The sequence below is a fragment of the Micromesistius poutassou genome, assembly GCF_964030765.1.
Source record: "Micromesistius poutassou genome assembly, chromosome: 18".
NCBI lineage: Eukaryota > Metazoa > Chordata > Actinopteri > Gadiformes > Gadidae > Micromesistius > Micromesistius poutassou.
In genome coordinates, this window is record NC_140288.1 from 1,990,423 (window position 1) to 2,016,713 (window position 26,291).

Below are 26,291 nucleotides of genomic sequence, written 5' to 3' on the forward strand. Positions count from 1 at the left end.
ACGTTTGACAAGAAGAATCACCGACAGTCTAACAGAAAAAGAGAAATGATAGATACAGAGAAATGAAACTACACAGTAGAACAAGAAAGAACTTTTCGGGGTGCTGTTTGGTTGGAGGGCTTCTGATGCATGGATCGTTTTGGTCTTTTTCTTTGCGTTCTTGTATGGCATTACACAAACATATTTCTGCCATGGTGGTTTGTATAAGAGAGGGTCACGGCAGGGTTACGACCGAGAAAACGGAGGAAAACCCTGTTTCCTTAATTCATCCCAGGACGATAGCACATGCCTGTCACAAGACTTTCCATGCTGCAAATACACATAGAATGGACATAGATTGAGTCTTAGATTGGCTCCAAGACTTCCTATTTTGGGTGCAACCAGTATTGTAGTACTTATGTTTGACAGTGTACTGAAGTGAATGCGTTTTAGAATGTTTGTTTGAATGGGTATTTTAAGTTATATTTATTTAATATTATTGTATTCTTTGTATGTGATATTGTAGTCTGTATACGTGTCTCATGTGATATTGTAGTCTGTATCAGTGAGTAAATTATATTGTTGTCTTGTTAAGTGATATTGTACTATAAGTGGTCAGTAACGCGCTGAATTGAAAACATTGACATATTGAACGCTAGCAAGGCAGTGGGTAAAGGTCAGAAACCATAAGTGTGTGTGTCTATGTGATTTGTGTGTGCTTCTATGTGTGGTTTGTGTGTGTGTGTGTGTGTGTATGTGTGTGTGTGTGTAGCTGTGTGTGTGTGTTTGTCTTTATGTGTTTGTATGCGTGTGGATGTGTGTGCACATGTTTGTGTGTGTGCCTGGAGTGTGTGTGTGTGTTGAACCAGAAAGGCACTTTCTCCAGCTTTGTGTCATTTTTTTATATTTCTCATAACGGCTAAGAAAAGATGGGTTTTGATAGTGTGAGTTTGATTGTGAGCTTGTTGTTGGCTAGATTATGATATTGAAATTATAGTTTGGAGAGCCAAGAACACACACTCACTGTTGTTCTACAGTGAGGGTGAGTAGAGTGAACAATGTTTGAAGAACCTCTGACTCTGTCCAAGTTATAATTGTAATTATTAAATCAATGCATACAGTTCTAGAATATGGAAACTGTATGTGTACTTGCCCAACAGAAAACAATAACATTTATATCATATTGCTGAGAAGGCCTACATGTTATGCCCAATGGCAAAATGTATTTAGCTTGCTTTGCACTTCTGTTTGTGTTTGTGTGTGTGTGTAGAAGTGTGTGGAAGTGTATGTGCATTCTTTCATGTTGAGTGTTCTTAAGATATATTTGTGTGCAGCCTTTATGTAGACTTTGTAAGCCACTATAAGTGTACATCTTGTTTGTTGAGTGCGGGGAAAGACTGTAGATGGTGTTTGTTGAGGCCATTAATGTTTGAGACAATTGTCTTGTGGCGGCTGTTGTTTTCTGTGATGTCCAGATGAGTGGAACATAGTGCTCCAAAGGCAAGACGCAGCACATAAACGAATGTGTGTGAGACACAGAAAATCAATATCTCTCAGCTGTGGTGCCCAACACGACTTTTGGCTGAATTTATCAGCTGTGTAGTCTGTGTTGTATTATATAATAATATTATTATTATTTCTGTGTGTGTCCTTTCGGATTTTGGTTTTAGATAATTGTATTACAGTAATATATATTGCATAATGATAGGACATTGTGTTGAACAAGGATGTTGTAATATATTCATAAAAAAAAACCACAGCAACAAGCAGGAAGTTCACAAACATTTGTAATCACACACACACACATGCACGCGCACACACACACACACACACAAGCACATGCACTCGCACACTCTGACACACTAACAATCACTCACACATTTAATAACCTTGTGGTGCATTACATTAGTTGATAGCGATGGTAGGGAGGGATATCATTCATATTTATTGATATTGATACCATTGTTGAGACTGCTTAACAATTCTGGTACTTGTCGATACTCTATCGAAACTTTTCTATTATTTAGTGGAGGAGACGACAATGCATATTTATGAATAGAACTGGGAATGCTTTTTACAATTATTATCATTTTCTGATTTCTAATTTTTAACTGTTACAGTTTTATGCTGTTGTGTTTCTTTATATCATTCATTAGTTGATTTATTAAGTAATATATATATTTTATATTTTTTATTTACTTTTGGTAGAGCAAGTATAATGCTTAAGGGTAGGCACAATAAGCTAAGACTTTAGCCAACACAATAACTATTATTGCCTATAACGCGGGATCATTTGAAAAATATAACTATATACATTTGCAAGAAAGTAAAAAAGAAAATGCTTTGCAACAAAGAAAAGAGCTGACCCATCCACAGGCCCATTGAGAGAATAGTCTGAAAGTTAATAGAAGTTCATGTTTGTGTTAATATTGAGGAGGACTGATAGTGTTCAGTCTGAGATCCATAGCGCAATCGCTGCTTAAAAAATACATCATTTTTTATTTGCTCCATGTCATTCTCCTGGGTTCTGTGGACTAGCTGACGTTGTTGTTGATGTGTGTGTGTGTGTGTGTTTGTGTGTTTAATTTGTGAATATGTTTTCCCTCCCTGGCCACTCCCTATTGCAGTGTATTGATCCCACTCTCCCCGCAATGCGTTTTGGACAAATAACTCACTTCAGCACCACAACAACAAGTTTAACATTCCACACTCTCACAACACATTTGTTGATATTTCCTACCCAGGGAAATACTTATGAAATTAGGAACTACTGTGGCCTTTTTAAAGTCACTTGTTTCCTCTTTCAGCTTGCTATAAAAAAAGGAAAATTCTCGTAGTACCTGCAGCTGAAGTACTTCCTGTATCTGTTACCTCCGTCCCATCTGTTCCCGGTGTGTTATGTCAACTGACAACACTTCCCAAAACACAGTTCTCCACCGGAAACCTAAAGGATGTCACAATGTTTGGTTACGTCCAATGCGGTTTGTATATTTGGGCTTGGCAACGCATTCCAACACAAACGGCCGGCCAAACCGCACACTAACATTTCAAAAACACCTCGGAAAAAGAAAAGGATGAGAAATAAGTGGAATTCTCAAATTCACGCTCATATTTCAACCCAATTCATAGCTAACATCTCTCTTCTGTCTGTGTGCTTTTTTTTTTTTTCTATCCCAGATGTTGGAGCCAAAGGTGGACGTCCCCACCTGTGAGATGGGCGGGGGGGTCCCGGGCGGGGCGGACCTGGAGGGCGTGATGGGGGTGGAGCTGGGGATGCCCCGCCCGCCCGGCTCCCGGCACTCTGAAGGGGACGAGAGCAGCCTGTACCCGTCCAGCCCCTCGGAGCCCCACAACCTGGGCAGCCCCCGCACCTCCTCGCCGCTCACCCCTCTGGAGGACATCTACACCCCGCTGGGGGGCTCCGCCGAGAGACACAGGGTGCCCCCCACCCCGCCCCCCTCCACCGAGGGGGAGGACTGCAAGAGCGTGGGCAGCTCCGAGCTGGAGATCTGGAAGGTGGAGAAGAGCGAGATGATGGAGGAGCAGGAGGAGGAGGAGGAGGAGGCGAGGAGCGGACCGGACGGAGACTACGAGGGGGAGGAGGCGGAGGTGGGAGAAAGTGTGAAGAGTACTGAAAGTGAGGAGATCGGAGGCGATCACGACGACGAAGGAGGAGACGAGAGACTGCGGGGGGAGGCGGGAGAGGGAGAGGAGCCGGCCCCGAACGAGAACGCCGGCGAGGAGGAGGGGGAGGAGGGGGAGGGGGAGGAGGAGACCGCCTCCGAGCCGCCGGACGCCACCGCGCCTCCTTCCTCCTCCTCCTCCTTCGTCATCCCCGAGCTCCGGCTGGACCGCACCTTCAGCGCCGACGCCCTCTCCTCCCCCCGCAGCGTCGAGGGCGAGGAGGAGGAGGAGGAAGAGGAGGAAGATGACGAAGAGGACGAAGACGAAGACGAGGACGAAGACTCTGAAGAGGAGGAGGAGGAGGAGGAGGAGGAGGACGACGACAGCGACGACACCTGCCTCCAGCGCAGCGACAGCAAGCGGCGCAGCATGGTGGAGGCCACCTCCTCCACCTGCGAGAAGCACGGCGCGGGCGGCGGCGGCGGGGCGTGCCGGCTGAGCGTGCAGAACTCCCTGCGCCGGCGCACCCACAGCGAGGGCAGCCTGCTGCAGGAGCCCCGCGCCGCCTGCTTCAACTCCAACAACGCCATCCACTGCCTGGAGGGCGGCGGCGGCGGCGGCAGCGACGGCGGGGGCCACCACAAGGGCGGCGGCTGGACCCTGCCGTCGCCCAAGACCCTGACCAAGAACGGGGGCTCCATGCACCAGCTGTGCATGCTCTTCTCCGGCCGGAAGGTAAGAGGTGTGGTGGTGGTGGGGGTGATGGCAGTGGTGGTGGTGGTGGTGATGTAGACGCCGCATGCATGTACGATGTGTACAGGGGGGGGCGAGGGGGGGTTTGGATCATTTACAGGGAATTTTATTAAAGGATGGGATACACCTTGGTTATTCTAGGTTACATGAAAGACCAGAGTTCAATGACTCCAGTGACTCTCATATTTGGTCGAATTGTTTTTAAATGAATTGACAAGCACAGATGACATATACAGAGTGGAATACAGAAGTGATCTATATTTTATCACAAATTTAAGGCTAATTATACTTTTTTAGCCCCTGTTCCCCCAAGCGCCTGTTCATTTATAGCCCTGACACACACACACACACACACACACACACACACACACACACACACACACACACACATAACATTTAAGATTGTATAATTTAATAAACCTTTTTAATAAGTTACTTACAAGTGAGTCACACAATCAAAGAATACAATCATAATTAGAGTGAATTGCAGAACGACCTAGTTTCTAATAAAAACAACAGAGTGGGGAGCAGCCATAGGAATCACAAGGACAAGGTTTTAGTGGATAATAGTTAAGTTATTTGAGTTGGTACATTTCAATAAAATGCATTCTAACGTAAAGCAAAAGAAAAGTATGCCTCGATTTGTCAGACGTTCAAAACACTCAAAAAACAACTAAAACCACCACATGAGTCCTAATATTATTTGCAAATGTCAATATATGTCTCTATGATCCTATGAGACCCATTGGTTGAAGAGTTAACGGTGTTAGGTAAATGCAGTTAGGTAAATGCCATTACAGGAGAAACAACTTGTAATGGATGAGCAAATGCTGGAAATAGTTGGACACACACGCACACACACACACACACACACAGACACATGCCACGCACACACACACACACACACATACACGCGCGCACGTGCACGGTGACCCTGTCTATATCGGTCCCCGCTGCTCTTTTTTTAGCCATCACATGAAAACTCATGACTTGGCGGCCACACCGGTCACATGCGGAACCTCTTCTGAGGAATATCGAACTCTCCAGTTATTTAATCAAACAAAGCCGGGCTTGTTCCACAATCCCCCCTCCCCCGTGATCCAAGACACGTTCACCACACTGACGTTGTCGGCCTAGGGATCTGATGTTTCGATAAGAGATTTATCGTCTTCCGGAAAGACGAGAGGGGAGAAAAAAACTAATTCAAAGGTCTCAAATCGCCGGTAAGCTGCTTAGCATCGCTAAGGGATGCAGTTAGCAGCACAATTGAATGTCGATCAATATCGCCGTCATTAAATCCACCTCAGGGAGGATTCGCTCACACACAGCTGCAGTATGGTCCGAACGTAAGGGTCACCATTTTAGACGGCTCAAAAACCAAAGCAAACCGTTGGGGGGGGAATACACAGACACAGTTGTGTGTAGTTTACATAAAACGGTGTGTCTGCTATAGGTCTATAGGTGCTTGGCAAGGGAACGTAAGTGCATGGTAATTTACTTGACATGGCTATGTTTGGCGGCACACGTGCCTAACTTACAAGTCAGGTGATTGCATTTAGGGCAGCTCCGTATAGACCGTTAGGTTTCCTTATGTGTGGGGACACCCGGTGGTCAAGTGAGGAAGTGCACTTGAAGAATAGGCTTGGCATGGTTATGATCTATGAATGGAGATTGTATTGGACGTCTTTATTACCGTGATATGCGTGATATTTGAAGGATTTCCCTGATAGCCTGTTTAAAACCCAACTACTGGAATTATGGTTGTGCTTCTGTAAACACTGCTCTGTCAGGAATGACTCACAGATTTAACCTTTTATTGCATAAATGGTAATTCAATTGAGTTTGGCGCAATGATTTCATTCTTATACAGAATATCATCAGCACACCAACATTTGACAACAGGGAGCCCTATACCATGCCCCATGGGGTACCTGAGATATCTCAACCCATGGATAGATCATTTGCGATACAGAGCAGAACCAAACCGAAATTCTGCTCAGCACACTGAACTTTGCAGAATGTGTGTTTGAGATGGAAGGTCTTAAAATCGACCGCCTATCAGTGCAGCGTTTGATTGGATCGTGTTAGCCGTCAGCCGATTGGGGCCCATGACTAGAGTGTCCCCCCCCAGAACTAGCTACGCCCACCTCTTGCTCATGTCTGTCTCTGCAGATATCCCTTTAGCAGTCGTTGCTACTGAAAATGTCGAAAATAAGAAAAGAACTGGTGCATATTAACATTTTGCATTTTGATGTCGCTCACAAAAATGTTCAGGTGCAACAATAATGCCGAGCACTTTGAGGGAAAGGGCGTGCCGTCATTCATTTCTATGAAAGTTAGTTATTCAAATTGACAACTAGAGGAACTGACCACTAGAGGGAGCCACGTGGCACACTCTGTTGCCTTTCCTCGGGAGAGCCATAAAACCCCCTCCGCACTTGATGCAAGGGCTCCTCGCCTCGCACCACTCAATTCACCTGTCAACAGAGACCATTAGGCCAAGTGAAATATTAGCTCAGCCACGTTTGCTGAACCCACACCATTCAGCATACGCTCATTTAGCAGCCTGTTTCTATCCAAAGCCACGTGCGATTCATTTCTTTAGGAACGTGTTATTTAATGGAGGAGGTTGGGTTATAAGGCTGTCTTCTACATAGTGACACTGTGTACATTAGACCGGAGATATCCATTTTGGTTTGAGCCAAGAACCTTTTGGCGTTAAGTCAAACACATAAACAAAAACATAAACAATAACAACAACAACAAGCATGTCGGTCATACAGCCTGCAAAAGAAAACCTCGACGCCCAGCGACACCTTCACTCATCTAACCATTGTTTTGATTAAGTGTGTGTGTGTGTGTGTATGTGTGTGACATCATCAACTAAAGAGGCGGCTGTTGAGGGTATTTAATTGGATGACTCAGAGTCTTTACTGCAGCCCTCAGTCATCACCTTTCAACCGCTAAAGAGACCCAGAAACAGATCATAGATGTGCTGCTCTTCATCATAGCTTGTATTCATTCTGTTCCAGCAGGCCCAATCAGTCAGTTGCACTAGGTAGCCTTAAAAGGTAGTGTGTGTGTGTGTGTGTGTGTGTGTGTGTGTGTGTGTGTGTGTGTGTGTGTGTGTGTGTGTGTGTGTGTGTGTGTGTGTGTGTGTGTGTGAGAGAGCAGAGGAAGGAATGCTGATGTAGACGGTGCTGTGGCGTGTATTGGTCTTGGCAGATTAAAGGGTGATTTTACTACCTATTGGCGTCAGGCTTCTCAGGGGCTGTAGTTTCCATGATTCTCAAAAGATATTCATCACCCCAAAGCTCCACCTTCACCCATCCATCCACCCACCCCTCCCTCTCCCTTAACCCGCTTCTCCACTCTGATAGTGCGTGTGTGAGTGTGTGTGTGTTTATTTGTGTGTGTGTGTGTGTATTTGTCCATGTGTGTATATGTGTCCGTGTGTGTGTGTATTTATGTGTCTTATTAGTTCTTCTCTGTGGTATAGATACTACTGTGAATACTTTGAATACTTCTACTGCTGCTTCTACTGCTCTCACAGCTATAATTATCAGATCTGATTTATATATATATATGGTTCAGGCCGGGGGGGGTCACATATTTGACATATTATACCCATTCATGATTGTACACAGCTCATAAAAAGACCACGGCCCCTGCAATGCTTTGAGGTCAATGACTTCTCAGATTACACAAACAGCAGAGAGCTACACAATCACTGCTGGCTACACATGACAACACAACGCCCGCCAAGCCACACAATCGCACCGAGCTACACAACAACACTTCAGCAAGAGTCAGGGACCACACAGGGTAGCTCTCCCCGAGTCAAAATGACATTTCTTATAATAAATCCAAAATAAATTGTGCATATATTTTTAGAAGAAAGGGCGTCCTAGGAAACAATGAATGTATGTGATTAAAGTCATTTCCCCTCGTCCCCTCGTCGGCTGTGCTCTTGAGTGGGCCTTGTGCGTGTCGAGTGCTCTTCTGCTCAAACCCTGACCGTGCCATGTCCTCCGTTGCCAACGAGGACACACACTGACAATATGTTTGTCCGAGGAGATGCAGATGTGGACAGCACAGGATGAGAGGAAACAGACGCACACAGCCATCTTTTTATAGCCATCGGGCCAGTGTTGTCGGGATAGTTCTGTGTGCAATAAAGTAAATGGCAAGAAATGATGGTGGTTCTCGTGATGGCTGCAACGTTTTCAGTGGGATGACACACTGTGTTCATTTCTGTTGTTGCTCTTCTTGTCTGCCTGTATCTATGTGTATCTGTCTATATAGTGTGTATATACAGTATATGTTTATATATATAGTATAGTGTGTCTTATCTGTCCTTTGGTCTTCCCCATGTACAAAGTATATTTGTAGAACGAATACCTTAAAGACAAGATTCGATTGGATGTGATTTTCATCGTGACCTTTTTATTTATATTCATTGCCCACACAACACACAATGAAATTCAGTTAGCATCGAGCCAGATAGCGCGTCCAGGTACAGTAATAAAGTAGTAGGTATAGACTTTATATACTGAAATTATGATGATTTTATCAAAACTACACACTTGCATGTACATATATATATATATATATATATATATATATACATACATATATACAAACAAAAACTAAATTGAAATGAGTCAGAGTTCTATATAGAGGATTTAGAGGATAGCATTCTGTCGTTTCCAGAGGCAGGTACGAAAGAATGATTGCAAATATCATTAAATTCGAAGTACCAAGCCCAAACAGAAAAACTCAACTCAAATTTCTCACTTTTCCCACACAGATGAGGTCTGTAATTGGTTTGCCTCATTTACATAGCCTGGCTTTCCACACAGTACATTGTGCTAAGGGTACCCGGGATCTATGTTTAGAGAGTTATATATATGTCTCATCCGTGAATCACCACAGGTGGAATAAATTGTAGACTCTTTAATCAGAGTAAATATTTGTTGTCATTCCCAGGTGTCGTAGGAACGTTTTAAGTGCTTCACTGGACATTTTATGTGGACGGTACATTTGTATTACACAGCCCAATGTATTTGTGTGTGTGTGTGTGTGTGGGGGGGGGGTGTAAAGGTCAGGGTTGAAGGGTGCATTAATGCAGGACATTGCCCAGTCAGTGTTCCTACTCCCCAAAAGGAAAGCGGGAGATCCTTCACTGCTGAAATAGATGACCTCATGAAAAATGAGGTTAAGATGTAGAAAAGACCCAGTACTTTTCCATAAGGCTGTTATGTAATCGACCATTTCAGTTAATATCAATTCTGGTGTCTCAAATTGAGTCAAACAGTGTAGAAATAGACAATGTATGTTTGTGTATACTGTTTATGTTAGGAAAGGTACAGATAGGCCAGGTATAGGTCAGAAACATGTATGCATAGCGGGCCTTGAACTGTTGCCATAACTATTTCTAACTGGTTTTACATGTTGACTCTTATTTTGGTGCACCGGGAGACACTTGCTGCCTGCATGTGCGCGCTCTGTGTTTCTCCACTCGAGCACGTCCAGATTAGCCCTCGATGGCAAAGTTCCTCCCTCGATAGCAAGGTTCGTCCCTCGACCACGGTGGTCAACACTGTAATCAAGCACAGGGATCAATCTACACAGATAGGACACTTAAAAAAAACGGCTGACTTAATGAAAGTTGAATGGCATTGAGGATGACTCACTGTGAGCAATGTTTGTGCAAAAGAAATACTGCCTCCACTCGTTTATAGTTTTTTTTTTTTTCAATTTTTTCAATAGACACACAGAATGAATGTCTTTTGTGAGTGCCCAGTGAATGCAGACAGAGATTCATCTGTGATTAGCATACACAATTGAGAACAAGTGGTGGTTTTTGCAGTAGCAAGGGGTACGGTTACCATATTGTTAGGGACAAGGCCGAGGTCTGGGACAAAATGCAGTGCATTCTCAAAATGCGTTCTCCGGTAATAATGAAGGTGATATGTTGTGTTAAGACTGCAGCGGTCAGGCCCAGACAAGGAGAAGGGTTACATCGATGCGGTTGGACATGGCCATCCAAACCAGTAAATACATCTAAACAGATAGCGTAAATATTTACCCCAATAGTCTCGTCCACACATTTACGTCGATGTCCGGTAACATTCGAGAAGCTGTGTTTACGGAAGTGTTCCGGAAATGTTTTGTTTGGTTATGGATAGGGAAATAGTCTCAGATGGACAAAACATTCCCCTGAAACACAAGCCCTGTCCCGTCAACGTATCATGTGCTCCACTATTCACTCACGCTACTATAGCCAAAATAGATAGATTTGTTTTGTGTTTGCACGTGCATGCTATGCATCTTATGCAGAAAAGCAACACGATCTATGTGGCAGTGTGTGTGGATGATGGCTGGTTTAAGAAGCCATCATCCACACACACTCCCATAACCTATAAATTATTCAAATCAGATTGTAACACATATCTACATTATATAACACTTATCTATAATACTATGACAGACAATGACAGACAAACAAAGCAACATGACATAAGAAATCTCCTGTCCACTTATTCTGGAAAAGATTTGTCTCTGGGGGGGAAATATTGACCATATTAATTCAGGTGCCAGAGGGCCTGCTTAGGGGGTCCTGATAAATAGAAATATGCTGAGGCAGCACTACCTCACAGTAGTATAATGTGAATCCACTTACGGGCTGCCGCGCATATTAGCTGTTTAAGCATGCTGCAGAAATCCTTTCTGGGGAAATGTCCTATACTGGGTCATCATGTGTTATATGACACGATATTATGAAGCCTTGGAAGCATAGTGGGAAAATATAAAAAATGACATACACACATAGTGATGCATTCCTAAAGACACATACACACACATGCACGTGCGCGCACACACACACACACACACACACACACACACACACACACACACACACACACACACACACACACGGGCCTGTCTAGCTCAACATGGACTATTGACTATTGTCTGTTGTACGTCCTGGCACTTAATGAACACACTTAATGTACGTTGTATTTATTCATAGTACTTAATTGTGTAGCATCTGCAGTAGCTAGCTATCACTGCTGTATACAGAGAATGGGTTAGCCTAGCGATTGTTAATACTTGCAATTGGTTCTATGAACATCTTTACTGTACCGACAGCGATATATTGTTTCACTTCTTATGACAAATATACTTATTGTAAGTCGCTTTGGATAAAAGCGTCTGATAAATGCCCTAAATGTAAAATGTAAATGTAAACATGGCATCCACATCCCCACTATTCTCACTAGGCCCATCCATGCTGAGAATGTGTGTAGTCAAATTGTAAGACACCAAATGCGAGACATTCACAAGTCCAACTTGCTAACACAACTATCCAAATCGAGTCACAACAGTTATGTAACACCGATCGGGGTTTAGCGATGTAAACTATCGGTGGCTTGTGGGGAGCAGTTTGGCGCTACGCTGCGACAGACATGTGTCTAGTCAACACATTTCTGAGGAGCCCATTTGAGGCCAGTTGATTCCCTTTCCACCACTGTCAGCCCCCAGACCCTCCTCTGCTTCTGTCCCCGCTCTATATATTATGCCGGCCCGACAAGTCTAGACAACATGTTATTATGGAAATGAACTATGATCCTCACACACACACACACACACACACACACAGACTGGTGTAGACAGACGCACACGCACAAACATACACATGCATATGTTAACATACAAACAGATATACACACACAAACACACACACACACACACACGTGTACGCACACACACACACACACACACACACACACACACACACTCACAAACGTGCATACAAACACAGAGAGTCATAATGATTCATACAAACAAACAAACACCCACGCTCTGTTTAATATTGCCTGAACCTAGTATTTATGGACTATGATTCAAAGTTAATAAAAGCTGTATTATCAGCCATTTTGACAGATATCCTCTCACATTTTCCACTCAAACGTGCGTTGAAAAACAGGACTCATAACAGCACGTTCATCATGTCTGCCGAAAAGAACATTTAATAATTGCTATAATCATAATCAAATAATGATTGCAGAATGCCCCCAAAAATTTAAGTTGCGAATACATCACAAGTCGTTTGTTTTCGTGTTTTTATGACCTATTTATGCCCTAAAGAGGTTCTGTCCGGGGACTAGTCATAAGAACGTCAGTGCCCAATCGGACTCTGTGTTGTTGTGTGCATCAGACAATAAAACCGTTCAACTAGAACAAGCCCTGCGTTGGTTCTCGGCGTCCTGACGTTGTCGTAGTGCCGATGCCAGCGCAACGTTGACTCACCCCTTCGTTTAATAAATGCTGCCGGTAAAAGTAGTCGTTGGCCGGCGAGGTTATTGCGTCGGAGCGAGCGCTGGGAACACGGTGACTCTCGCCGCGAGAGCAGCCGAGGTGTTGCGTAGGAGTGGAGGAGGGACCTTTGTTATGGTTGTTTGTTTTTTTTCAAACACGGAACGACAGAGGTCTAATTCACATGATGAACGCTGAAAGGTTTTCCATTTGGCTCTTTGGACGCTCGCAAGACCGAGAAAAATAAGGATGCATGCATTTGCCGTCTTGAGTGCGAATTAAAATGTGACATGAGTAAACCAAATCAAAATCTGTGGGAAATAAGCCCATATGGCTGATAACACAACATAAACTAACTTTAAATTGTGCTTGTATCATATTTAGTCTTTACACATGCCACAACAGCTCAATGCTGAAACACATCATTTGAAGGTGGTCTAATTGTCTACAGGTCTACAGAAACCGTGTGATAATTATTTGCATTTGCCGACGGCATAGAAATGTCTCCTTGCGTGCTCTCCGCCGACCTTTACGGCATCAGTGAGTATTATGGGCTGGCGCGGCGCTTCACACGGTGTCCATAGCAAGACTAACACAACAGAGCCTGGCGCTGACGTCCAGGCATGGCCAGACACAGTCCAGAAGCCAGTTGTTTCATGGTTACGTGGCGCGCGCGCGTTACTCTTCATGTTGTGTATGGAAGCGGTTGCCATAGCAGTGTCTTCAGTGAGTCATTCAACAACGGGCAGAGCCAGCTTCTTATACATAGGCGCAGCCAATTGGAAACGCAAGTAGCCCGCAACTGTCGGAAGAATTTAAAAGATAACTATGCTACAGAAAGTATGAATATAAGACACCACTACTACTACTACTACTACTACTACTACTACTTCTGCTACGAATATTGCTTGTATATTAAAAATGATATCACATTTCAAACTCGAACTAAGTCAAACTGATAGACTCTTAAGAAGCACGTGTGCGTCGTCACATCCCATCCTCGATGAGTTGAACGCATCAGGAGGCTATTTAGGGAGGTCTTTTTCAGATTGCCAAACTCACACCGCGCTCGGTTCTCACGCCGCGGTCGGCGAGAGACAAAAGGTCGAGTGACGCTCGATCTCTACGCACGGCGGACGACGAGCGCCCTGGATGAGAAACAGAAAGCAGGGCCTGGCCTTGACGTTGAGAGAGATGAGCCCAGGTTTGGAGTCCCAACAACAACACTGCCGCCGCCGCAAACATCTGTTGGTCTGCTGTTGCAACGCAAGCAGCGTCCCGGCTCCATCTCCATCGTTCGCGCTCACACAAGGCAGGTGGCCAGGTGCCAGCTGAAAGGCTTGTGCACAGCTGCGTATCATCAGCATAACGACGCAGCCAGCGGCTCGCTGATGAGTTCAACCTGGGGGTTTTCAAACTGTGGGTCGCGAACCTCGAGTGGGTCGTAGAAGGGGGACCGTAGAAGGGCCGCCGGGATGACTACAGTAAACACTACAATAACTACAATAACTAATCACAAATTAACATTACTTCATGCGGTTATGAGCATTTTCATGGAGCATTAGAATAGGGGTGAGGGTTAGCGTAAGGTGATGGTTAACCAAATATTTTCTAAAATATGTGTGCATGCCTACTTTTAATTTGTTTTAAGACTGAATAGAGGAGCACTGTATGGATGAACATTGAGAAACGTTAGCTAGCTTGCTTTTTCATTTTTTTTTTATGTATGGCATATTTGAATGTGTAAAGTATTTATTGGGTCCTGGGACGAAAACTTGATCACCGCCACAGCTGGGTCAAGATCCCCCCGGCTCTGTCTATTCGGAGAAGGGGTTGCGTACCGAGGTTTATAACGAAAAGGGCCCCAAGGACTGCTTCTTCACTGGGGGTGACCCGCGTTCGGGACCTCCTAGACAGAAGTAATCAGCTCCGCCAGAGGAGCAAGACGGGAACTCATGCGGGGCAGAATCAGACGGGCTATTGTTTGACAGCCATGTGCTCTGGGATAACACTGCAATCCACAGCCACAAACAATTACGCCAAATAACCAAACATAAGCACTCGGTTCAGCTCAGGTCGGTCCCAACGGCGTTGCCATGTGTACACTGTAGCTTTACGCTGAGCATGTGTCTAGCAGACTCAAAGGGGACTTTCAGAAAGCACCGAGTCCTGTCCCAGGGGAGAAGAGAGGAACGATAGCCTGCTGCTACCTCGGGCTGGGCTTAAGACCGTAGTGAAAGGCTTACCCTAATATGTTCAATCATAGATCACAGTTTTAATGGCATGGCACGAAGCCTTTGATTACGAGGAAATCAGAGATAAAACAGGTACTGAGAATTGTGCCTGGAAATTGTGTGTGTGTGTGTTTCTGCGTGCATGTGTGTGTGTGTGTGTGTGCGTGTGTCTGTGTGTGCTTGTATGTTTGTGTGTACTTGTGTGTCATTGTGTGTGTGTGTGTGGGTGTGTGTGTGTGGGTGTCATTGTGTGCATGCTTGTATGTTTGTGTGTACTTGTGTGTCATTGTGTGTGTGTGTGTGTGTGTGTTTGTGTGGGTGTCATTGTGTGCATGCTTGTGTGTTGGTGTGTGTGTGTGTGTGTGTGTGTGTGTGCGAGTGTGTTTGATTGTTTGTGTGTGTGTGTGTGTGTGTGTGTATGTGGGTGGGCGGGTGATGAATCTCAGTTGACCTGTGACTTTTGAATCACAAGGATCAGCAGTCCGGCAGTGTACCTCTCCCTGGGAGGGAGGGAGGGAGGGAGGGAGGGAGGGCGGGCGGGCAGGCAAGAGAGAGATCGAGAGGGACATTTAACAAGAGCACAGTGTACTTGGACTGTATGCAAACGATGTGTTCCACCACATAGAGAAATGCCCCTAGTTGGAGATCCGCCGAGTGCTGTAGCCGTGCATAAATAAAGAAAGATAGTCACATGCAAATGCTTTAGCACTCTACCAATCTATATCTGTCACACACACACACACACACGCACAATGTCAAGCGAGAGTCAGAATAAGTGCTGCGTTGTAGCTGCAGTATACATGTCGTCCTCGGGATGTGAACCGGGTGTTAGGCTGTGTGTGCACATTGCATTTCCCCCCAAAAAAACAGAACGTTTTAAAATACATTTTGTACCCACCTCCCGGGCCTCGACAAGAACACCATTGCGTGGAAAGTTAATGAAAGAGAGACGGTTCAGAAACTGAAGCGTTTTCATTCCTTTTGTTGAGCTTGAGGTTTCCAAAACACGTGCATTGGGAGGAGAATGGCGGGAATTCTCGAAGGACACTCGACTTAAATGTTACCATTGCTTTGTGTTTGTAAAGGGAGAGAGAGAGAGAGACAGAGAGACATTGGAAGGATGCAAGAGCGCTTGCACACTTTAGAGAGCGTATCAAAGACTCCCTTGTTAACTGATTTGGACAAAAGAAAAAACACAACCCAAGTCCAAAATAGATAGGAGCATTTTATTGAATCATCTTGGAAATCGAATTTGTCTGTGTAAATGCAGAGGGGCTGTTTTGGAACATTTGAGTTGTGCAAGCAAATTAAGAAGGGTGTAGTCGTATTGAGTGGAGTATTGTTTTTTTTTTTTAATGAAAGGGGATCAAAAGCAGAAACCTTTTAACAGCCAAACCTGGTTGGAGTCTCATTAGGGGTTTGAAATTATAAAGGAGAGGGAGGTTTTCGGCTTCCAAAAATAATTCCCTTCAGAAAAAACATGTTGACAAGGCCTCAAACAACCTGAAACCCCCCCCAAATTGGCTCAAGTTGATAACCCTTTAAATATGATCAATTTCATACCAATTTGGTGCTTCGGACGACTGGATCTGTTCTCGGAAACCAATCTTAAGAACGGGGCCTGTACCTTTCTCCATCAGTCAGCCAATTAGAAGACGGGCGGCGTAAGCCAACTCTGCTGCGTTGTTTACTTCCTGCGGGCGGCCAAACCACGATCTCTGATGACCCTGCATGTGCCATTATATAAACTGCCTCCCTTCCTGGCCCGTTACCCCAGAGGTCTCTGGCTGCCCCCTCCACTCCACTCCACTCCACATCCCTCCCTCCGTCTCCCTCCCTCCGTCACTCCGCGTGCCGCCATGCCCCCCCCCCTCCATTGTTTCCCGGTAATGGAGGGAGGGCCTTTTTATCCCGCTTTCCATAAACCAGCTCCCACCCCCATGTATTTATTTAGCTTACTAATGGAGCTCTGCCATATAGGCAGACGTTCAGGCCTGTAAATAGACAGGTCCGCGCACGGTCCAGTGTTCACACCTTGACACCTAAACACATACCCCCACCCCCACCACCACCACCACCACCACGCGCTTTCCCTGTGGAACACACTTCATGCACTATTGCATGCCTTTCCACCCCCTCGCTGACACACACACACACCCACACCCGTACACACACACGCACACACACATACACACACGCACACACACATACACAACACATCTTTCCGTGTACCCATGGTCTCTTCTCCTCTGGGCGGCGTGTCTTATAAAACAAGGGGACAGCCTCCATGCATTAAGCCCTCAGAGAGAGAGAGAGAGAGAGAGAGAGAGAGAGAGAGAGAGAGAGAGAGAGAGAGAGAGAGAGAGAGAGAGAGAGAGAGAGAGAGAGAGAGAGAGAGAGAGAGAGTAATACTCAAAGGCTCAAATTAACAAACCTTATATCCCAGTGGGGGGGGGCGGGGGGGCGGTGGGGGGGGGGGGGCCTCAGTCATTACCTTTTCCACTTTGAGTTGTGAGCACACATCGCAAGGCCTTTAAGTTGACAACATGCTGGCTATGGGAGGGACCCCTGTGCCTAAGGGCCACACTCGGGGGGGGGGGGGCCTGAGGGCCGGAAGAGGGCCGGGCATCGCTCGGCCCGGGGAACGCTCTGGCCTTCTGGAAGGTTAAGAGAAGAATTAGAAGAGATGTGTTGAATACGATCACAGTAACTTTGATTGTAGAAGTAAAAGAATAGAAGGACAAATAGAAAAATGGATTAATGCAGGAATACAAAAAGAAAATCCCAGTAGCTGTGTTTATATTTACAATACAATAAGTACTTAATGATATTGGTGTTGTGTGTCAGAAGTACAGTGCAAATTGACATTGAAAATTGTACATTGTGTAACATTGAAAGTGAATAATAAACAATCTGCCAGGGAGGGGAGAGAATTAGTATGAGCATTGTTCACTCACACAGGAAGTAGTTAAGACAGGAAGCAGGAAGCAGTCCCTTAAGCATGGCTAAGGGAAGAAACACACCACGCATATACACACACACACACAGCGCAGTGTATTCAGGCGCACAATGCCTTTTTGTCAATGTGTGCATAATGTGCTTTAATTAGGGAGTGACTCAGTCTACTGTCCGTCTCCCAGGTTTCCTGTCTTTCCTATTCCTAATTACCGTTATTGGCATTCGTGTGTGTGTGTGTGTGTGTGTGTATGTGAGTGAGTGAGTGTGTATATCTGTGTGTATCCGTGTCCCTGTATGATAATCTGTAGCCAAAGTTCAACACACAATCAGGAAAAACATTTTTGAAATACTACACACACACTAAGCCACCACGAGTGCAGAGAGTGTGTCCTCAATGTATCGTTACTGAACAGCGTGCAATTAGGGCAAAACTTTCTCCTGATGCTTGCCAAGACAACTCTAGTTGAAAACATTACATGCTAATAACAGTTTGATCATTATTAATGACTCTTCACATTCATAACGTCGGTCCCGTGAACTGAATAAAACCTCTAATACATGCCATCGCAATAGCCTTTGATGACAGGGCTTTCATTTTTTATTTATTTAACTTTTATTTTATTTTCAAGACCTGGCCAAGACAGGCAGCAGCACACAAAGCACACATAGTTACAGACAGAAGACCAAAGACGGCACATTCTAGAAGGACTAGAAGTCAGCATAGGGAACTCGTAACCATGGAAATTAAAGAATTTAAGAATCTGCCTCTGATTCTTTTATTTTGGATCTAAAAGCGTTTAATGGAATACATTTGTTTCAGTTTCAACTTTTCCTGCAACGTATTCCATGCCTTGGGTGCTGCAGAATACACAAAAGCCCTTTTGCCATTTTCCGCACGGGCATTAACATTCATGCCCTGGACCAGAGAGCACCTCAACACATCCTCTTTGGTGATTTCGTCAACAGGCAACATCTGAATATTCTTAAACACTAAACACACTGTGGGACTGGGGTTCGGGCAGGGCACGTTTGTTGGCATGACTTTAAAAAGCAAATACTCCCATGTTCTGCTGATTTTAAGTTGGAAGACTTGTTTGGGAGTGGGGCGGGGGAGATGCATAACGGCCATTAATGTTGTGTTTACGTGCAAACTACATATCTACGTGTGGACGTATTATCACGTGATTAAAAACGTATACTCAATTCTGCATTGGAAACAGGGGAAGTCAGAAATACCTCACGCAACCTTCCATCTGTCAGACTCCATTGTAGCCCAAAAGTCCTTTGTTTCCTCCTATTTTCTAATTTATCCGACACTTTTATCCAAAGCTACTCGTGACATGTGTTTGTAAGATACATGCCATCAAAGAACAGGTAGAGGATGGACATTGTACAGCTAACTAATAGCCAATCCCTGGTCCCTTATGTCCCAAAAACATGGAAGTCCTTGAATCTCTCTCCCTGTTTGGGTTCAGACTGATAAGCCTAGGTAACCACAGTCTGGGTACACAATATCAGGAAACAGGGTTTATAAACTGTTACGTAATCCCAGACTTCCTATGCTGTCGATTTTCTAGTCATGATTTCTTCCTGTTTGTTTTATTTTCTCAACGAAATTAAGAGTGTGGAATGTGGGATCAATCAATGAATATGTTCTGAGAGATAACATAATCCAAGAAAGGAAATTTGGGTGCCATGAATAATTTTAACCACACGTTTGCAAATCGTCATTGCCATTTATTCTTTCACGTTTATGAAAATGTCCAAAAATATTGGTTCTCTGGTTCTCTCTCTTGGTCGTTTTTTTCCATACTGTTAAGTCATAGCTGGTGTTGTTGAAAGACGCAGGCAGAAAAAGATAACCCAGCCCCCCAGCCCTGACCTATCAGAAGAGAAAGGCAGCCTGGTGTTGTGCCAACTGTTGTGTTAAACCACAATAACCTCCCACTCCTCTGCCATGCATTCCCTACATATCTATCTGTCCCTACATATCTATCTGTCTGTCTCTCTCTCTCTCTCTCTCTCTCTCTCTCTCTCCCTCTATATATATATATATATATATATATATATACATAAAATATATGATATGATATGTATACATATCTCACTCTCTCTGTCTCAATGTCTCTTTGTCGCTCTCTCTCTCTCTGTATCACTTGCTAGGTCTCTCTGTCTCACCATCTCTCTCTCTCTGACTCTATATCCGTCTCTCTGTCTGTCTCTCTCTCAATTCAATTCAATTCAATTCAGTAGAGTGGATAACTTTGAATTGGCCCCTGTACTATTATTTATGTATATCGTTGCACATGTTTGGTTTGCAAACAGAACATGGCCCGGTTTCCATGTTTTCCCATCAAAACACCCCCCCCACACACACACACACACACACACACACACACACACACACACACACACACACACACACACGTGTGTCATGCATCCTTAAGAACATGCATCCACACGGGTACATCTGTGCAAAAAACAAAGCAAAAAGTCACGTGTGCACACACTCGAGCAGTCACGTGTGTGCGTCTGTGTGTCCATGCTTAATGACATATATCTCTGTGTATGTGACTGACCAGGAATCCTGTCCTTAGTGATTTGTTGACATCTTTATCCCATGGCCTGCCGTGGGGTTACAGGGTCTTGTAGAGTTTGGCAGACCCAAGATTTTCTTGCTGTCTTCAGTGAAGTGTAACACTGCTCTTCTCTCTCTCTCTCTCTCTCTCTCTCTCTCTCTCTCTCTCTCTCTCTCTCTCTCTCTCTCTTACTCCCTCTCGGTTTTTTTTCCTTTCCTTACTTCAGTCTCTTTCTAATGCACACACAGACACTCAGACACACACACACACATGCAAACACACTCATGGAAACACAAACACACACATGGAAACACACACACACTCACACACACCCACACACACACGCAAACACACACGTACATGAAGACACACACACACACACACTAACCACACAGTAGATTGACTGTCTTTTAAGCACTGGAGCCTTAAAAGTCGTTTCTAAATATATCCCTTGGTGTGTGTGTGTGTGTGTGTGTGGGGGGGGGGGGTTGGTGACTGGGCAGGGATGTAACAGTTGGAATGTAGAAAGAGGGAGAGTGAGAGACTTGTATTTAACTCATAGATAGGTACGTGTGTGTGTGTGTGTGTGTGTGTGTGCGTGTGCGTGTGCGTGTCTGTGTCATCATTTACTTTTTTTGCCCAAAAGGCGGTTGGTCATGAAAGCAGGAGATGAAAAAAAGGAGAGAAGGAGAGTAAAAGAGACTTAGCGTTTAGCGTGTGTTTGTTTCCTTATCAATAAAATATATGCATTGATTTGATCCTGAACACACCCATGCCTGTGGGCTCTGTCTGAGGCGACTGACACCGCGGCATAGTAAAAATAAGCCCGATTGTTGTTGACGTCTGAGAATGACCTCACTCCGAACACATCCCCCTCAGGTGGTCAGCACGAAACGGTGGGAGTGGGAGTGGATGATGTGCCGCTTCAAGCAGCCTCAACCAGTTGGGTCTGATTGGACTCTCCGGCTGAGTGAGGCTTCACACCTGTTGCACATTGAGTTCAAACCAGCCATTTCCACGCGCAATCAAGGAGTTCACCCGGATGGCACAAAAAAACACCAGGCCGTATCATCAGCAAACCTTCACAATAAACCGGATGTCTAACCCCACCAGCCTGCGTCCTTTGTCTGGAGGAGAACAAAATAAGTCCCCTAGGTGGACTGTGTGGTGTGGCAGCCACCTAGGTGGCGTGTAGCTACAGAAACATACCCACGTCGACACATGTCATTCGTCTGAGCACTCAGTCGAATGTGTCACTGAGTGTGAACGCATTAAAGGGGCTGGTTGTGGTTCCACGTCGACGCAACGCAACGGGGGTTTACGGACCCCTTACGTCCTCGCGGACCCTCCTTGCGTCCACCGCGAGGGGCCTGACACGCGCCTCCCAAAAAACTGTAAACTTGCGTTGCGGCGACGCAGCAGCAAGGGCTGTGATTGGTCCGCTCACTTAAAAACCCGACGCAGAAACACCACAGGTCCGCGACTCCGTCCGAGCGTCTGTGTGGTCATGGCGTTGTGTGTGTGGGACCATAACCGAGCCTTACGGTCAACTGTAAACGGGAGTGTGACAGCATTAGTCTGTCCACTGGGCTACCACCGGCTACCGTCAAAGTACAGACACCGGATGCACGGCAGAGATGAGATAAACACAGCCCTTCTTCTTCTTCTCCGCTGTGTTCGCGTACTGTGTGCACAGCTGCTCCCCGTCGCATAGGTCCACATGCTCCACGAGGTAAAGCCTTTGGCAGATGTGGATTGGCCGGGGAGGGGGGGCCGGGTGACATTTCCTTTGTCCTCATTGGCTTTCAGGAAATGCCAGATGACAGATGGCCTCTGGGACTTCTGGCTTTGGATGATGTCATGCTTCCTGTCATGCCCGTAGACACACACACACGCGCGCACGGTTATGGATATTGGATTGTTATGGATCCTGTTGGCTTTTGATATCCGAGCAGAGTCAATAGGATGACCATGAGTGAAAGTTCAGTAACGTGTTAGTTTAGGATGGTATCAGTCGATGACATAGGTGAATGGGGACCCTATACTCGATGGGCATTTTACATTTGTGTATGATGCTGAAAATGAGAACATTTACACATAAACACACACACATACATTTACGTACACACATTTACACGCACACACACATGCACGCACCTACTGCGGTTGTATTCACTAACGTGCCACACAGATGCAGGCATGTGTGCGCGCGCAAAAGCTCAAGAAGGACCATGTGTTGCCATCTGTGTCCAAGCTGCGGCTCAGATTCTACCGTGGTCTCCCAATACAATGGGTTATTCTTCAGGGCTTGTGCCTCACACACACACACACACACACACTCACACTCTGTCTCTCTTGCTCTCGCGCTCTATTTCTCTCTCTCCCTCTCTCTGTCTCTCTCTCATTCTCTCTTACTCTCTCTCTTACTTGCTCCCTCTAACAAACTCCCCTACTCTCTCTCTCTCTCTGGCTCTCTCTCTCTCTCTCTCTCTCTCTCTCTCTCTCTCTCTCTCTCTCTCTCTCTCTCTCTATCTCTCTGGGGCAGTTTCAGGCCATCAGATTAGTGGTGAGACCTCTTCCCCCCCACACCCTTCGAACCAATCAGAATGCGGCTTTGGGAGCAGAAATGTGTGTAATGTGAAACCAATGGTCTTTTGGCTCAACACTTGAAAACCTACAAAACAGTAGGAAGCCCTCCCAAACCACTCTCTCTCTCACACACACACACACACACACACACACAATCTCTCTCACACACACTCACACACACACACACACACACATTCGTACACACACACACAAACACAGAGAGGTGACACCTACAGACACACACACACAGTCTGTATACCTACACATACAGTCCATCGGGTCGACACAACATCCCAACCTACACACACACACACACACACACACACACACCACACCACAGTTTAGCCTTTAGCCTTAGCCTCAGTGCAAGGGTTGGCTGCCTGGAGGTAGCGGTTAGCTCTTCCTGGCCAGAGCTAGCTCCCAGGGGGTGGTGGGGGGGGGGGGGCCCTCGGCGGTGCAGCGGGCCAGACGGATGATGCAGTGTGTGATCTGGTTCCTCTCGCCCACAGCTCAGCTCCGGGTCGCCCTGCAGCTGCGAGGTCTCCTCCGACGGGAAGAAGAAGAAAAAGTCCTCCAAGAACCTGTGAGTACACGCACACACGCACACACGCACAAAACTACACACGCACACACACGCACACACACACACACACACACACATTGTATTGTGTTGTTTTGTTTTGCATTCTGCTGTATTGTGTTGTGTTTTATATCTTGTGGTCTTATTACCATTAAGTCATTCATCTAGACTTACAGTACAAGCTGAGTTAGACTGTGGACTGGAATTCAAACCCTTTTGGCTGCGAGTCAGAAACCCTAACCACCAGGAGATCCCCTATCCTCCACATGGGATCCTTTGTATGTGTCATTTGAACATCTGTGTGACTTACTTTTCTCTTTGCGTTTGTGAAGTGTATGTGGACCAGAAGTAAATGATTAAAATGCGGACAGAAGAAAACAATAACAAAGAGGAATAGAGAGGACCCAGAGGGTTGAGTGTAAACAACGACAGGGCAATGAGAGAGAGAGAGAGAGAGAGAGAGAGAGAGAGAGAGAGAGAGAGAGAGAGAGAGAGAGAGAGAGAGAGGAGAGAGAGAGAGAGAGAGAGAGAGACTGTAGTGATCATCAGGATTTACATAAAACAATCCTGATCTTACTTACACTGTCCCTCTGGTGCTTTTGCATTCAGCCGGTATCACCGCAACCCGGTACTCTTCACTAATCCAGTGAGTCGTCCGTGGCTCGTATGAATCCACCACGCCGGAGTTCACTGTTTCTTTTGTGAGGTGCTCAACCTTCACATCCACATTGACAACAGAGGAGAGTGATGATTAATCTGTTGGGAGTCTCTAAGTGTCCATATGCGTGTGTGTGTGTGTGTGTGTGTGTGTGTGTGTGTGGTGTGTGTGTGTGTGTGTAGAAGGTATGTGAATGGTGACTGCGTTAATTGGATTTGTAATGGATTGTGATACATGCAGCGACCGGGGGGGGGGGGGCTTGAGTCAGCCCAAACAGCCCCTGCAGCCCCCCCCCATGAGGTGACGGTGAGTTTAACCCCACCAGTTAGAGCACATGATCACGTGCTTTATTAGGTGCTAAGTGCTGTGGTGGCAAATGTGTCTCTCCCGGGCGGTAAAGGAGCAGGTGAGGGGGGGGGGGGGGGGGGGGGGGGCTAAATGGTGTGTGTGTGTGTGTGTGTGTGTGTGTGTGTGTGCGCGTGTGTGTGTCAGAGAGAGCCCTGTATGTGTGTATTTGTTTGTCTGCATGTGTATGTGAGTGTGTGAGAGCCTATGTTAGTGTGTGTGTGTGTGTGTGTCTGTGTGTGTGTGTGTGTGTGTGTCCGTGGGTGTGCCGTATGTGCGTGCGCACGTGTGTCTGTCTGTGTATTTGGGTGTGTGAGCCTGTGCATTGTGTTTTTGGTGTGTGTGTGTGTGTGTGTGTGTGTGTGTGTGTGTGTTTTGTGTGTGAGAGAGAGTGTTCCTTCAGAGATGTGTGTTGACACCTGGCCAGCTTTATCAGCTGTCGATTGAGCCTCTTCTGTGCTCCTGTGTCTCAGGATACAGGCTCAGTTGACACCTCCAGGAAAATCAACCTTGTCTCTTTTTTGGCCTTTTCCTGTCCATTCAGGATTCCTCTCTCCTAAGAGTTTTTCAGAGCCCGTGTTTGTGTTTAGTTTAATCAAACCCTGTGGATTATGTGATTAAGATTCCATGGTTTGTTTACTTTGTAAGCCAGTAGAAGTGGCTGTATTGTGGCTGTGTCTTTTTGTTTTTGGGGTGGTTTCAGGAACCTAGCTTCAGCTAATAGAGGTTCAATGACGCAGGAAGATCTCTGATGATCATTATGAGCGGGAAATAATAATATTTCCCTCTCTGGAAAAACCACTACCGTTTTTTGTGGACCTGAACAAACCAATGTCCAGAATCATAATACAGTCATCTGGACACATCTGGAAGCATCATCATCATTATGATTTCATTGATTTAAAAAAATTGATTGATGGACGACAGATTGATGGCCGAAGTCGAGTCCAGAGTCTGTGATATTGACAGGAAATTGCATTCTCTGTAATGTTATATGCTGGCATTGTATTACTGATTTAATCAGTGCATGCAGCAGATGGGATCCAATACAAAGCTTTTAGGCTCTAAGAACACATTTCCTCTGACTGTCCTTGCTGGATGATCGATTACGCTTTTAGACTTATGCATTTGTGATTTCACTTTTTTGGGTTGGGGATGTTGGGGTAGTATGACCAGTGTCCTTTTAAACAATACCAGTTCATTATGTTGGATACATGTTTCATTAAAGCAGAATTAAAGTGACAGCTACATCTTTCTCTTTTTGTCCACCAGTGTAAAAAAGCACCAGATATTGTGTCCAACGGCACAAGATGGATTATGGATAACATGATGTTTCTGGTTGTCTTAAACACACATCAATTGAATAATGACAGTATTTTCAGTCAGTTTTGTAAGAAAATCCATCCACTCCATGTTTAAACGAATGACTACCTCCAGGATGCATCGACGCTTGATTGCACAGCGTCATCATCTGTCACTCAAACAATTTCATAATTCCAGTCATTTCGGCCATTATCCTTTTAGAGAGGCCCCCCCTCCTTTCTGTCGATCACTGACAGCCACCTCCCCCCTTCCATCAATACTTTAAAGCTGCCTAAAATATGAATCCATTCCTATAAAACATAGCAGGGTTAAAAACCATCTCTCTGTACTGTGAACCCCTTTTTAGT

At 45.4% G+C, this 26,291-nt stretch overlaps 1 protein-coding gene across 1 annotated transcript in view; it reads left to right on the forward strand.

Moving 5' to 3' along the window:
- Positions 1-23,625, forward strand: part of LOC311363279 (regulator of G-protein signaling 3-like) — a gene marked incomplete at both ends in the record, with an annotated part of 96,791 nt that extends 73,166 nt beyond the window's left edge. The window contains 2 exons of the mRNA XM_084483243.1: positions 3,157-4,338; positions 23,548-23,625. Coding sequence (XP_084339369.1) covers positions 3,157-4,338; positions 23,548-23,625 — 1,260 coding nt within the window. The remainder of the gene's footprint in view (positions 1-3,156; positions 4,339-23,547) is intronic.
- Positions 23,626-26,291: the final 2,666 nt, after the last annotated feature.